The following is a 16,170-nucleotide window of genomic DNA, read 5'->3' on the forward strand; positions in this document are numbered from 1 at the left end:
TTCATTTGGATTGCTTAGTTTTAATTTTATTCTGGCGGCATAGAGTCAAAAGTATGAAAATTGTGCCTGTGTCCAAATATATATGGACCGAACTGTAGATATATAGTAAGTTGTGCCATGCTACACCAACCCTCAGTATTAATATCAGCAATAGTATCACATATGTAAAATACCCCAATATCATACAGCAATACAATAACATCTAACTCTGTGTTACAAGCATGAATCTTATATGTGCATAAAACGTGAACAACATATCAACATAAACAAAATTATTTTTCAAGGCACTGTGTATTTATTGATGTACAAAGGGTCTTCAAAAAGTTTCCACACTTTTGTTTTATATTTACTAGAGTTAAGAAAGTGCAGAACCCTTGTATTAATTTATTGCACTTAGTTTTGAAATAGTTTTTTTTAATATGGTATGAATTATTATTTTTTTATATTTATATTTGGGTAGCGCTGTATTTTGCTCATAATGTTTACTATTGCTCTGAGAGCAATAATGGGAGAGTTTTATACTACTAACACCAGCAATGGGGCATATTTTATTCCCATTGATGTGGTGTTAGTGACAGTAAAAAGTAACCCCATCATTGAGGTGGGAGAAAAATAAACCCTATTGTTGTCAGTGGGAAAAAAATAAGCCCCATCATAGTGTCACTGGTATAAAATAAGTCACACCATTGTGTCAGCGGGATAAAATAAGCCCCATCATTGGTGTTGGTGGGATAAAGTAAGCTCTGTCATTGGTGTCGGTGGGATAAAGTAAGCTCTGTCATTGGTGTCGGTGGCTTAAAATAATTCCCATCATTGGTGTCAGTGGGATAAAATAAGCCCCGTCATTAGTGACAGTGGAATAAAGTAAGCCTCGTCATTGGTGTTTATCTAGCACTAATGGTAGGACTTATTTTACTGACACCAACAATAGGCGTATTTTACTCCAATTGTCTCTTCAGTGTACCCAAGGCCTTATTTTGTCTTAAACAAGTCACATTAGTCATAGAGATGTAAAAGGTTCAAAAAGTTAATCTTTACTGTACTCAAGAATATTTTTTTTTAGTTGTTTTTCGAGTCTATTTTTCCTGACCAAAGAATACAAGGCTTCTAAATACCCTATATATAGAACATCCAGTTCTTACATATAGGTGTGACCTCTGCTGTCTATGTGTCTTCTGATCAGAACTTTCAGTAATGTTGTGCAGAGAGCATCAATCCCTAGTGCTGGTACTGCTGAGGTCAGTTCTACAGTTAGGTGTGAGGCATGTAGAAGGTAATTTAGGCATTCTTGGAACAAGGAGGGTGTGAGCTGCCAGATGTAACTGGTTTCAGCTGCTTACTACTTATAAAGGCAAGGATGATGGCTGTGGATGGAGAGCCACACAGAGAGACTGAGGGCCACACATAGAGAGACTGAGGGCCACACATAGAGAGACTGAGGGCCACACACAGAGAAAATGTCCCCACTTGGGAGCAGCACCAGCCTGGAACTAAACCTATTATCCTTCAAGCAAAGAAAACGACTAGGTATGGAGAGCTACAATGATATGCAATGGTGTATGTAATGGGGGTCTATAAAATTGAGCATGAGCTTTCTGATTTCCTTTCTGGAAGATTATTAATATTATAATTTTATTGTAGCCTTTATATTATTAACGCTTGGATCATGGGTAAGCTCTCTTTTCTTAGGACAGGGAATGATCCATGTGCAATGTGCAGTTACGTTAAATATAAAATAAGAAATACGACTTCTTTATTCATTTTAATGCAAAATTCCCCATGCTGTGCAAACTTTAAAGAGTACAGTATGGAAACACTAACAATGAAATTCTCTTACTTGGTCCCTTTTTAGTCTGTTAAATGTATCATTGGAAGCATTTTGTTATATCTGTTTGGTAAATGCAAAAAAAATAAAAAAATTGAGTTTATGTCAGAAATTCAGAGCTGTCCTGAGTTCTGTGCATACTTCCTGTGTAATCTCTCATAGTTCTTAAATTTGTATGTTGTAGAAACCTGAGATGAAATCTGGCCATGGTTAGTTTTTTTTTTGTTCAGCCAGACCAATGAATGAAAAGACAGATTTCTCCATCCACACAAACGAGTGTGGATGGAGATCCAAGTAGTCTAAGCCCTTGTACACACGATCGGAGATTCCGATGGAATGTGTCCGATCGGAGCGTTTTGTCGGATATTCCGACTGTGTGTGGTCTGCATCGGACTGTTGCCGTCGGACCAACTTTTCCAACTTGCCGGAAATATTTTCTGACAAAATGCTCCGATCGGACATACTCTGATCATGTGTAGAGAATTCCAATAGGACAAAGTGCCACGCATGCTCAGATCAAATTCCTACATCAAAGCTATTGGCTACTAGCCTGAACGTAGTCCCATCGTAACGAAATTACGTCATCACGTTCTGAAAGATCGGATTTTCCGACAACTTTGTCCGACCGTGTGTATGCAACAGTTTCAGACAAGATCCGTCGGACAAGATCCGTCGGACAAGATCCGTCGGACAAAATCCGACGGACAAAATCCGACGGATTTTGTTGTCGGAATCTCCGACCATGTGTACAAGGGCTAACATGTCTAGCAGAGCTGGAACAAGGAGTGGACAGAAGAGGAGACTGCCCTGGGCGCAATGCTTTATTGCAGGGATGGGGGCCCTGACCCTAACCCTAAGGGAAGCGGTGGGGGGCGCAGCTTGGCATCTTTGCCCTGGGTGCTGGATGACCTTGTCCTGGCACTGATGTCTAGAGATACTCTTTATCCTACAGCATAATTACCCTTCTGCACCCACACTGCACTAACCCAGGAGACAATGAAGCATGTGCTGGAGTTTCTTGTTTTTTAACAGAAACCTTTTATTAACCTCTCTGGTGGTATGATTATGTCAGATTTTAGGTGCTGAAAACGGTACCATTATTTTGCATGAAAATTTGGTGTTTTATATTGTGGGCCTGTAATTCTTAGCCCTTGTACACACGGTCGGACATTCTGACAACCAAATCTGTTGGATTTTGTCCGAAATTGTTGCATACACACAGTCGGACAAAGTTGTCAGAAAATCTGATCATTCAGAACGTGGTGACGTTATTTCATTACGATGGGACTATGTTCGGGCTAGTAGCCAATAGCTTTGGTCTAGGAATTTGATCTGAGCATGCGTGGCACTTTGTCCGATCGGAATTCTCTACAAACGATCGGACAAAGTCCGATCGGATCATGTTGTCGGAAAATGTTATAGCCCTGCTCTAAAACATTGATGGTCGGATATTCCGACGGAAACAGTCCGATGGAGCCCACACACGGTCGGATTATCCGACAACATGGTACTATCGGACATTTTCCGTCGGAATGTCCGACCGTGTGTACAAGAGCTAAGAAATAATTCACTTAAATCCGTCCAAACAAGAGTCTAATAGACATCCCGGGTATGATAAAATGTGAAATATGAAATCATAAATTATAATATATATATATAATAAAATAAATACCTATAAATAATTATAACAAATAATAATAAAAATGATTCAATAATGTAATCAAATCGAAAACCCTGAAATATGCTGAGTTGCAGAATTGTCGCTGTCATTACTTTTAGTGTTTGATGACGAATTTCCCCACAAATTACTATAGCTCAATTTTGCGAGTGATTCTAATTTATTATCACTGTTTTCTAGTTGGTCTATAACCACTTTTGATGTAAACGGACATTTTTTGGTTGCTATGGACAATCTCCAGTTTCCTGGCATAAAGAACAGTATTTATAATATAAATCTGCATGCAGGACACTGGACAAACCACTAGGGACAAAGGGATGTGTAATTATTTGATACAGCACTATAATCTGTAAGATTACAGTTAACTGTATCTATACTGTGTATTTTACTTTTTGAATTTGGCGCCGAACTCAGTCCTTGTGCGTTGCAACGCTTGCAGGGAACGGAGCCCAGCGCTGTCACAGATTTAGCGAGACACAGCAGCTCTCTGATCACAGCGGGGAGACATCGCTGGATCCAGGGGACAAGGTAAGTAACCCCCTACATGGATCCAGCGATGCGATCCCGAGTCTGGCTCAGGAATACCGCTTATGGTAATTAGATCTCACCCCGAGCCAGACTCGGGAATACCGCCAGGGAGGCTACGAAAAGCTTTACAATACAGAACAGTGTTCCATGCGGCACATAGAAGAAGTACAGGTTATATAACAAATAATTTGGTACATACAAGTCTGGGTGATGCACGTGTGTGTATACATGTTTACATAATAATCCATGGTTATTCAACAGAGGTACGAGGCATAAGACAGTTATCTGTGAACATACTTCCATAAATAGCAGAGAAGCCTCTATAGAAAGTCTTAGCCCTTGTACACACAGTCGGAAATTCCAACAACCAAATCCGTCGGATTTTTTCCTACAGATTTTTTCCGAAACTGTTGCATACACACGGTCGGACAAAGTTGTCGTAAAATCTGATCGTTCAGAACGTGATGACGTTATTTCGTTACGACGGGACTATGTTCACGCTAGTAGCCAATAGCGTTGGTGTAGGAATTTGATCTGAGCATGCGTGGCACTTTGTTAGATCGGGAATTCTCTACACATGATCGATTTTACCGACAAGTTGGAAAACTTGGTCCGTCGGATACTCAGATGGAAAAAGTCTAATGGAGACCACACACAGTCGGATTATCCGACAAAATGGTCCTTTCAGACACATTCCGTTGGAATCTCCGACCATGTGTACAAGGGCTAAGAGCCGATTCACACCAGAACGTGGTGCAGGAAACCTGTGTTTCTTGCCCGTTTCCCGCACACTGTTCAAAAGGCACTGCGGTTGCGGTCTGCAGTGGGTGTCAATACTAAGCTAATGGCAACCCAAATGCAGGTCTCAAATGCAGTTCATTTGCTCGCAACCGGATCGCATGGTACAGAAGTACTATGCAATGGGGTTGCAGTGAATTTCCAAAAGTAGTGCATGCAGATGATGATGATGTCTGCTCACTGCATACACTCTGTCAGATGATCCTGGGTTATACACTTGGCTTGCAATGGGTGTTGTCAGCTCTCTGCATGTAATCCATCTAGATCTTTGCTCATCACAAGGAGAGAACAAAGATATACATAGCGTAATCCAGTGCTAAAAGGTATTTACTATAGGTATAAGATTGCACACTCACAATGTAAATTAAAATAAAAGAGCATGTAACAACAATGTATCACAAGTCGATACTCCTGACTACCTCTCACCGCTCCATCGGTGTTCCCAGGTAAGGCAAGCAGGAAAGCCAATGATGTAGGTTGCTGCGTGGTCAGGCCCTGACTAGTTTCGTAATTGCCTCGTCACAGGGCATCGATGCCCTCTGATGAAGCAATTACGAAACTAGTGACGAGAAAACATCTAGATGGATTACATGCAGAGAGCTGACAACACCCATTGCAAGCCAAGTGTATAACCCAGGATCATCTAATGGAGTGTATGCCGCGAGCAAACATCATCCATTGACAGATAAGCGTATAACCCAGTATCATCTAGTAAGTGCATTCCCTAGGGGGATTGTGACACATGCAGTGTGGAGGAGGCGATTGGTTTGAATTACTATCTGCAACGTTTTTTCTGTGATGGATAATCCTACATTTACATCTGCCTCATTTTATATATAAAGTGGATTTCATACTTATTTAACTATTTTAGTGAACTTTTAACAAATCCTAAAATGTTTGGATTATTTTAGCGCTGCTAATGTTATGGTATTTGTTGCTGTAACATATTTCTGCTTTAATCACAAAGTTAGATCTCTAGCTTACACCCAAGTACCCCAGGTTTTGTGATTTTTTTTTTTTTTTTTTTTTATGGCAGCTCTATCCCATATGAATCAATTTGTACAGAGGCAACACCTGGTTCACCACAGTTCTCCATTGTTGAAACGTAGGGTTAACTGCCCCCTTCCATTTAGCCAATAATGTCTTCCTAGCTCATGTGCTGAAACTTAAGCAACTGAGAAATTACTCATGCCACAGTGGTGTCCATGCCTATCCTGTATACTGTAGATCAGCCCATACATTTTTTTTTCCTTCAACCAACGGGTTGTGGATGAGGGAATCCTACGCTTTCTGGAGCCTTCCAGCCGGGAGACTTCCCCATCATCAGAATGCACTGATCAGCCTTGCTATACAACCACCCTGCCTATACATGGATTAAAATTTGGACGGTCTCTGCTGGTCAAATTTAAATCTGTGTGTCTGGTACCGGTCATAATCTTTATCAAAGGTACCAGATAACCTACAAGGCAAAACTGGAGGAGTCTGATCATAGTTATTTGTACACAAGTATGATTGCCTATTGGTGTTTTGCATATATATATATATATATATATATATATTGTAGTCAAAATCTCTTCAAGCATTTTAATACGATGTATATTTATCTATTATTTTTGCAGACAGTCGAATCCATGAGGTAAACAGAGTAAAGAGCAAATTCCCCTGCAAAATTCCGGTAAGAAGTAGCACCACTTTGTCCTTTTAAAGCAAACTAACCGGCTAGATACAAGAAAAGAAAAACACAAAGGGGGTTATTTATGAAAGGCAAATCCACTTTGCACATTTGCAGTCACTCTAAATCTAAGGGGTAGATCTGAAATGAGTGGAAGCTCTGCTTATTTTATCATCCAATCATGTGCAAGCTAAAATGCTGTTGTTTATTTTCCTTGCATGTCCCCCTTGGATCTACAGCGACTTTACTTCCAAGTGAACTTTCAGTGCAAAGTAGATTTGCCTTTAGTAAATAACCTCCAAAGCACCTATCAGAAAGCTGCAGTCAACAACAACAAACCCCTTACATTGTATTTCTAATTTTCTAGCACTCTTTGCCTTAAAGAGATGGTTTCCATTTTTTGTGTAGAGCCTTTTTTGCTAAATCTCCCTATCTACGCATTATTTTGGCCATTTTCGAACACCTGATCAGGGCCGTTTGTAAGGCAGGGCAAAAAAAAGGGCTCTGTCATTGTTGTGGGGCCCAAAGCAGCTGCCTCATACTTGCCAACTATCCCAGTTTAAATTTCCTTGTCTCTTGCCGTGTCCTGATATCTCAGTGTGAAGTGCTGCTACTAATGCTGCCCAGCTCTGCCCTATTGTGTACAGATGACTCACCTGCAGACCTGTGTTTACATGTAAATAACCAGCATTCATATGTAAATAGCAGCATAGATATGTAAATAAAGGCAGCATCCATATGTATAGCATTACCCCTGAAGTGAGGAGATTAGGTGCTGTAACCTCTAGCAACAAATCAGTGAGCTGTAATGTGTGCTGTAACCTCTAGCAACCAGTCAGTGAGCGGTAATGATACACTGTAACCTCTGGCAACCAATCGCAATAGCTGCCTGATCTGATTCAGTAAACTGATTTTGAGTCTAGTTGCTATTTACTGTATGTCTCAGAGCAGGTGGAGAGCAAAACTGCATGGGGGGGGGGGGGCAAGAACAGTTTTGCCCAGGGTCCAATCAATATTAAAGAGGGCCCTGCATCTAATTAATCATAAATTGAGCTATAACTGTTTTGGGAGCAAAAAAACAAGAAAGAAACATCAGTTCATATGCCTTACTGATTTATTTTTCCCACTTTATAGGATGGGGAGAATTGAGACTGTATCAAATTTTCAATTGGTTGAGATAGGAATGCTTGGTATCCTAGCAACCAATCACCAGATTTTAATACGAAAAGTTAAGTTTGATAGCTGCCCTCTGTCCAGTACTGTGTTGCCTCCTGTTCTCACACCACTGTACACCGGCTGTAAAGTGGGAGTGCTACCTACACACTTCTGTATGTTCTTGTCAGGGGGGTTTGATGGGATTTCAGAAAATGCAACAAAACCACCCAATCTCATAAAAGTCTATGGCAAAGCATGGGTAACGTGCACAAAAACCACAGGTACACTGTGCTGTACCCACGCTGCAGGGAAAGGGTCTAATGCAGGCCATACATGGTCGAAATTTCGAACAAATTTTCTTTTCAAAATCAGAAAATTCGTTTTTTTTTGTGATCTGATGATGCCACCATTGATTTTCGAAATTCGGCCGACCAAGCCTTCAATTTCACCTCATGTTGCTACAGAAAATAATTTTCTTGGCCGGGAATTTTCTTTTCTCTCCGTAAATTTTCTTTTATCTCCGTAAATTTTCTTTTCTTATTACATTTCTCGCACGATTCTCCCATCATTGATTAGAAAATCGTTAGTTTTTCAAAAAATTTCAAACATGTCCGATTACTCATTTTATTTCCGCACGAAAATCGGCTGTTGCTGCAGCCCACTAATGGTGCGAAATTCATACGAAAATTCTTAGATCCGATTTTTCGAAAGAAAATTCTTTCGAAATTCGAACCGTGTATGGCCGGCATAAGGCCAAGTTCACATCTATGCGGTATCCCTGCAGATGTGTTTGCATGGGCTCACAAGCTCATTCATTTGAATGGGCTGCTGTACCTGCAGGAAATGCAGGGAAAGGGTCCTGCATTTTCTAAAATAATTTTTTTTTGTAAACTGACTATTTTATACATCAAATATAAAGTTATTTGATGGCAAAAATGAATGCGGCATTTCTCTCTTTGTGAACTGACCCCTAGCTTCCAAGATATTTTTATATGATCCTCTGTTCATTTAAATTTAAAATTGTTTTAATTATTTTCAAGCTTGGATGGGGCAGAGTTAGGTGACTTAGATATTTATTTTTTGATTGTCTTTTTTTTGTGTTGGTAAGAGATTAGCCACATTTTATTGATCATTTCGTAAAAAGATCTTTGAGAGTGGGTTAATGATGATTTGTGGTTAGCTCTCTTCCCAGATGTCAGTTTGGCATTTGTTTGTGTTGAGATTGCACATGCTTAATCTTATCTAGGAAGTCATTGACTGTGTTGATCCTGGAAATTGAGTGATTTTCTTTTCTTTCCACCCATGGTGGAAGGAAAGAAAATCATCTCATCTATGGCTTGCCTTACCTTTAGAGCTAGTAAAAGATCATTAAAGGGCATTTTTTGTACTCCTTCTTGGAACTTGATCATTAAAAACACTTCTAACTACTGTTTGCAAGACTTTTTTAAAACTGAAGCAGGCCACACATGATTATTTTTTTTTTATTATTCAACCAGTGGGTTGAATGAAAAGAATGACTTTATTCCCCCATCCACACACTCAATTTGAACCGGGGAATTACTCCCACTGATGCCGCGTACTCATGATCGGAATTTTGGTCGGAAAAAGCTCTGATGGTTTTCCCGACAGAATTTCCGACGGGATTTCGCTCAAGCTGTCTTGCATACACACGGTCACACCAAATTCCAACCGTCAAGAATGCTGTGACGTACAACACTTATGACGGGACTAGAAAAGGGAAGTTCAATAGCCAGTAGCCAATAGCTTCCATCTCGTAGTTGAATCTGAGCATGCATGATTTTTTGCATGTCGGAATTGCATACACACAATCGGAATTTCCGATAGAAAGATTTTCCTTCGGGAAAATTAAGAACATGCTCTCAAATTTTTGCTGGCGGGAATTTGGCCAGCTAAATTCCGATGGAGCATACACACGGTCGCATTTTCCGATGAAAAGCTCTCATCGGTCTTTTGCTGGCCGAAATTCCGATCGTGTATGCGGCATGAGGTGTTGTATTCTAATGCCGCATACACACGATCGTAAATTCAGCCAGCAAAAGACTGATGAGAGCTTTTGGCTGGAAAATACGACCGTGTGTATGCTCCATTGGACTTTTGCTGGCCGAATTCCTGCTAGAAAAAGATTGAGAGTAAGTTCTCAATTTTTCGGATCGAAAAAGTTTTGATCGGAAATTCTGATCCTCTGTAGCAATTCCGACCCGCAAAATTCCTACGCATGCTCGGAAACAATTAGACGCATGCTCAGAAGCATTGAACTTCATTTTCTCCACTCATCGTAGTGTTGTACGTCACCGCGCTCTTGACGGGTTGAAAGATTAGCAAACTTTTGTGTGACCGTGTGTATGCAAGCCAAGCTTGAGCGGAATTTCGTTGGAAAAACCATCCAAGGTTTTTCTGAAGGAAAATCCGCACGCGTGTACATGGCTTAACAGTGAGGAAACTTCTCCTCCATCAGAATACAGCGTTTTGAAAATGTATTCATACCCCTTGACATTTTCCACATTTTTGTCATGTTACAACCAAAAACGGAAATGTATTTTATTATTTGGCACATAATTGTGAAGTGGAAGGAAAATGATAAATGGTTTTTACATTTTTTTACAAATAGATATCTGAAAAGTGTTGCTTGTCAGCCCCCCTGAGTCAATACTTTGTAGAACCACCTTTCGCTGCAATTGCAGCTGCATGTCTTTTTGGGTATGTCTCTACCAGCTTTGCACATCTAGAGTGACATTTTTGCCCATTCTTCTTTGCAAAATAGCTCAAGCTCTGTCAGATTGGATGAAGAGAGTCTGTGAACAGCAATTTTCAGGTCTTGCCACAGATTTTCAATTGGATTTAGGTCTGAAATTTGCCATTCTAACAAATAAATGTGCTTTTAGCCAAACCATTCCATTGTAGCTCTGGCTGTATGTTCAGGGTCGTTGTTCTCCTGAAAGGTGAATCTCGGCCCCAGTATCAATTCTTTTGCAGACTAACAGGTTTTCTTCTAAGATTGCCCTGTATTTGGCTCCATCCATCTTCCCATCAACTCTGACCAGCTTCCTTGTCCCTGCTGAAGAAAAGCATCCCCACAACATGATGCTGTCACCACTGTGTTTCACGGTGGGGATGGTGTATTCAGGGAGATGTGCAGGCTCTGGCAGCACTGGACCCCCCCACGCGCTCTGGCAGAGGGGACTTACTGCAGCAGACTTACTCCAGCGTGTCTTTTCCTCTCCTCTTCCTAAGCGCCAGGCATCCAATAGGGCCAATCAGGAAACAGGTCTGCTGCCCTGCCTTCTGACTGGCAGGGAGGAAGGTTAGTGTGAGAATAGCGAAAATTATTTTGCTATGGTCACACAATTGGGTGGGATCAGGGTGCACTCTCTGTGCCCTGGGCCCACCCTATTTTGAAGACTATTAGAGCCTCTGACTCTAATCAGGTGCTTCAAAAAGTACCCCCCCAGCCCCGGCCATAGGAATCCATGTGTCCGGCGTCCTGAAAGGGGGGTGGCGTCCGTGTGCCCACAGTGCACGGGCCGCCACTGGTATCTAATGCTCTCCTTGCCCAGCCTTTCAGTTTAGGTGGACAGCCATGTCTTGGTAGGTTTGCAGTTGTGCCATACTCTTTCCATTTTAGGATGATGGCTTGAACAGTGCTCTGTGAGATGTCCAAAGCTTGGGATATTTTTTTATAACCTTACCCTGCTTTAAACTTCTCCACAACTTTATCCCTGACCTGTTTGGTGTCTTTCTTGGCCTTCATGATGCTGTTTGTTCACTAAGGTTCTCTAACAGACCTCTGAGGGCTTCAAGGAACAGCTGTATTTATACTGAGGTTCAATTACACAGTTGGACTCTATTTACTAATTAGATGACTTCTGATATGTGCCATTAAAATACATTTACGTTTTTGGTTGTATGACAAAATGTGGAAAATTTCAAGGAGTATGAATACTTTTTCAAGGTACTGTACACTGATCAGCACTGCCAGCTGTAGGCGGCACTGATCATATAAAACATTTACAACAGGCTGGTTGTACAGATCGGTAGATCAACCTCTGTACAAAAAGCCTGCCTTTACATGGATCGAAATTTGGTCGGTCCCTGCTGAACCAGCTGGATTTTGATCCATGTATGACTTTAAAGCTAATAATGAAATAATTGTGCAAGCAGGGAATCTTCAATACCCCAAAGCACAATATCTTGCTAAGTGCATCCCTAGTTTAAAACAATAGACTCCATTAATAAAAATTTGCACATGGATGAGGATCTTTATTTTTAGCCAGAGGACTGTGATTTTCAAATAACTCACATTTTTGAAAATCCTTCTCCTGGTGTGTTAGCGATGTAAGTTTGGCATAGTCATGCTCAAGTATTATGGCAAATATTACCTAGGTCCAAGTATTTTTCATACTCATTATACAGGCATTGTCCAGTTCTATGTGAGGTAATCCAGGGAGCATATTGGCATATTGCACCACTCCGGAGTGGTTTCATAAAAATGTCTCTGTTACAGGTTATAGTGGAGAGAAGTGTTCGTGAAAAAGTGCTGCCTCAACTTCAGAAAATCAAATTCCTAGTTCCCCCGGAAATCACCATGGGACAGTTTGTTGATATGATCAGGTGAGCAGGAGTGGAATAGAAGTATATTGATAAAAGAGCAATGGCCACTGACTACTGAGTTGTACAAATAACAAAAGTGACACATTAATAACTGGAGCAACCAAATATTTTTATTTGTATTTGTGTCTGTACACAATACCCTTGACAGTAATGTATTCAGCATCGGCCTGCACAGGGGTTGTGCCAGGAATGCCTGGGCACACGGGCACACCCTTATCACCCCGTGCGACACAGATTGCCTCTGCTGATATTTCACTAAAGCAACCCAATGGGTGTCCTAAAAAAAATTAAAACAATTATAAAAAATAAAATAATAAAAATAAAAAACTACTGACACCATCCACTGCCCTACTAACACCATTCATGTTTCAATGTGATTCAAAATGATTTTTACCAGTTTTTTACCTTTCTAAGCCCTTGTACACACGGTCGGACATTCAGACGGAAAATGTCCAATCGGACCGTGTTGTCGGTAATCCAAGTAATCAAAGTTTGAGAGCTGGATATAAAATTTTCCGACAACATGACTTTGTCCGATCGTTTGTAGAGAATTCCGATCGGACAAAGTGCCACGCATGCTCAGATCAAATTACAAGACCAAAGCTATTGGCTACTAGCCTAAACGTAGTCCCTTCGTAGCGAACAAACGTCATCATGATGGGTGGATGAAAGTCTGGAGGAGAGGATGTTCCTTGGCAAACTGCATTTGCATACAGATTAAAATAAATTAAAGTGGTTGTAAACCCATTGGGGGGAGGGGGGAGCAACCTGCAAGGCAAAGGCATAATGAGCTAGTATGCATATCATACTAGCTCATTATGAATAACTTACCTGAGACCGAAGCCCCCGAAGCGGTCCTCCGTCTTCATGTCTGCAGCTGCCAGGGATCCCGGAGTGACTTCCGGGTCTCGCTGCTCCGGCGCTGTGATTCGCCGTAGACAGCGGTGGCTGTCTTTGGGTAAATATCTCCTAAACCGTATAGGTTTAGGAGATATTTCTTGGACCTACAGGTAAGCCTTAATCTAGGCTTACCTGTAGGTCAAAGTGGTTTGTAGGGGTTTACAACCACTTTAATGCATATGAATGAAAGGGGCATGCCAAGGACAGTGAGGCTGAGGAAGAAAGAGCCAGATGATGCTGGACATCTTCCAGCCAGGAAATGAGGCAGGTTGTAGCTTCTGATGCACACTTAGAGAAGCTCCCAGTGTGCAGTGAAATCAGAGTAAATAATTTCTGTACGGGAGAAGAGTCTATACAACTGTGCAAGACTGAGGGTAAGGTTGAAGTTCAGATTAAAAAAAAAAATATTTTAGTACTTCGACACATTTGTGTAAGAATGTTGGGTACTTTGGGCCCTAAAATAAAAGTTATAAAATGATATGTACTAAAGTCATTTTCTTTCACAGGAGCAGACTCTCCCTGCCTCCCTCCTGCTCTCTTTGTGTGATGGTCAATGAACGTCAAATGGTCAGTTTATCAATGACCATGCTGGAGGTATATTCTACACACCGGGACCAAGATGGTTTTCTCTACGTGATTTACATGTCTCATGAAGTGTTTGGTTGAAGTGTCCTCCTTGAAACCCCCAAGAATAATTTTTCCATGATTGGGAAATGTTCAGCCTTGTGAAGGAGCAGAGCAGAGAACAAGCTACGTGATGTTAGACGGGCCCCGTTCATCCTCTGCACAGACAAATAACAAGGACCTGAGATATTTAGAAGAGAAGATGGACAATTCACATGGAAGTGATAACTGTCTGATAGCATATTCATATAATCTTTAACATATATTTGAGGGTTTCATCAATAGCTTCAATGCTGAAATATATACCGTACAAACCAAAGGCATGGAGTGAAGTCATACAGTATATGGGGATAGAGATGAAACCTAATATATAAGAACTGTCTTAACCTGTGTCAGTTTTTAATGAAGAACTCTAATCTAAGCAACGTTTTGGCTCCTGTTTGGAAAACGCACAATGGTATCAGCTAGAATGCAGTTTGTTGAAAATAGCAGTTTTAAGACCCATACACACGATCAGACTTTTTGACAACAAACATGCAAATTAGCTGTTTTGAGGCAACATCCGACCATGTGTACGCTCCATCGGACAAACTTTTTCAGTTTTCATCGGAATTTTGTTGGCTGTGCAAACTTTTCAACAACATAAGTCCGATGGAGCAAAGTCCGATTGTGTGTACAGAAAACCATTGGACTTTACAAAATCACATGCTCAGAACCAATGCAAAAGATCAGACAACAATACAGAAGTTGACCAAAGGTGGCGGTAATGAGCAGAAAAACCATGTGATTTGGTGAAAGTTGGCTGAAAAAGTCAGATCGTGTATATGCTTAACAAGTTCACGGGCAACACGTTTTGTACAGAAATCCACAGGAAAGTTTGTACAAAGTCCAATCGTGTGTATGGGGCTTTATAGCAGTTTACTCCAAACTAATGTCTTCAGCAATACAGTACATTGGGAACAATAGATAGCTTTTCATACATATGTTACATAGTAAGTGAGGTCGAAAAAAAAGACACAAGTCCAAACTATGTGTGTGATTATATGTTATTATTACATTGTATATCCCTGTATGTTGTGGTTGTTCAGGTGCTTATCTAATAGTTTCTTGAAACTATTGATGCTCCCCGCTGAGACCACCGCCTGTGGAAGGGAATTCCATATCCTTGCCACTCTACGTAGTTTAAGGTTAAACCTCTTTTCTTCTAACTTTAATGAGTGGCCATGAGTCTTGCTAAACTCCCTTCTGCGTTTCATCTATTTTAAAAGGACATTATTATAAAAGTATAATGTATTATGCTGTATGTATATAGCTAATTAGCTGCTTAATATATCAGCATGACCATTAATAAAAAAACTAAATTGTACTTAAAGTGTATCTAAATCCAAACCAAATCTGTTATTGCACATACGTCTATACATTCCTGTATTTTTTTTTTCTTCATTATGCCTGCTTTTAATGACCTTTAAACTTGGTAATTCAGTTAACAAGGTTCTTGCTTTCCTAGGTTGATGATGTTTCCACCATAATGGGCTACAAGCCATGCTAACACACAGTACACTGGCACTTTTTTGCTGTAGTCACCGCTGTAAAGCGGAAGTTTAGCTGCTACTGAAGCACACATGTCCACAAGAAGTTCAGAAAGTATATAAAATATGCACAGTGCAGAGAAATGATAAAGTAAGTGCTCGTTCACACTTGCAGCAGTCCTTGCTGCACCCTCTGAAAAACTTTGCTTTTCAAAGGGCTGGTTGACTGGTAATGTTTTACCTCCTTTAAAGCCCTAACCCACAAACATCTGCATTGCATATTGCATGGCCCCGTTCACTCGATAGGAGTATAATTTTAAGTGTGACCATGATTCAAAGCATTGTGGCTACAGCATATGTACAACACCACCTTCGAGGTGCTATAAAACTACAGCTCAACCTTCATTTTTTTTTCTCTGCCCCCTGCTTGCCCGAGTGAAGGTGTCCTTGGGGTAAAATCTTTATTTTTAGCAGCCCAAATTACCACATCTATAAATGTTTTTTATATTGCTTGTTACAGTCCACATGTTGCATATTCTTTCCTTCTGCCATATGCTGTTTGACTTATTAAAAAACATCCTGGTTAGAAAGTGTAAAATGCCAGTACCTGATCTCTGACTGATGGGGATCTTCTTTCTCATGCCAGCCCATAAACTGTTGAGATTAATTTAGACCTAAACGAAATCAATATCAAATCTCATATAAACTTTAAAATGCCTCCAGAGGGATTAGAATGCTTGTCATTTTCATTGCTGTCGTTGTTCCCATTGGGAGATTCATCCTCTTTATTTGTTTACCATTATCAGTGAAAGTGAAGGTAAAAGAAAATCAT

General features: G+C 40.5%; 1 protein-coding gene across 1 annotated transcript; it reads left to right on the top strand.

Annotated features, from left to right (window-relative positions):
• The first annotated feature begins 1,289 nt into the window (after window positions 1–1,289).
• On the top strand, window positions 1,290–15,186 carry LOC143932296 (microtubule-associated protein 1 light chain 3 gamma-like). The gene is made up of 4 exons (XM_077455819.1): window positions 1,290–1,527; window positions 6,449–6,504; window positions 12,179–12,285; window positions 13,692–15,186. Exons 1-4 carry the CDS (start codon window positions 1,458–1,460, stop codon window positions 13,849–13,851), a joined length of 393 nt encoding a protein of 130 aa, XP_077311945.1. The 5' UTR covers window positions 1,290–1,457; the 3' UTR covers window positions 13,852–15,186.
• Window positions 15,187–16,170: the final 984 nt, after the last annotated feature.

This window comes from Lithobates pipiens, unplaced genomic scaffold (assembly GCF_037356315.1).
Source record: "Lithobates pipiens isolate NorthernLeopardFrog02 unplaced genomic scaffold, aLitPip1_a1.2 Scaffold_10, whole genome shotgun sequence".
In the NCBI taxonomy this organism is placed as follows: domain Eukaryota; kingdom Metazoa; phylum Chordata; class Amphibia; order Anura; family Ranidae; genus Lithobates; species Lithobates pipiens.

Excerpts from the sequence above, each read along its gene's own strand:
- LOC143932296 (XM_077455819.1), top strand. The coding sequence starts at position 1,458 with ATGTCCCCACTTGGGAGCAGCACCAGCCTGGAACTAAACCTATTATCC. Across the intron at positions 1,528-6,448 it reads CAAGCAAAGAAAACGACTAG|ACAGTCGAATCCATGAGGTA; the intron begins GTATGGAGAGCT and ends TTATTTTTGCAG. Across the intron at positions 12,286-13,691 it reads CAGTTTGTTGATATGATCAG|GAGCAGACTCTCCCTGCCTC; the intron begins GTGAGCAGGAGT and ends TTTCTTTCACAG.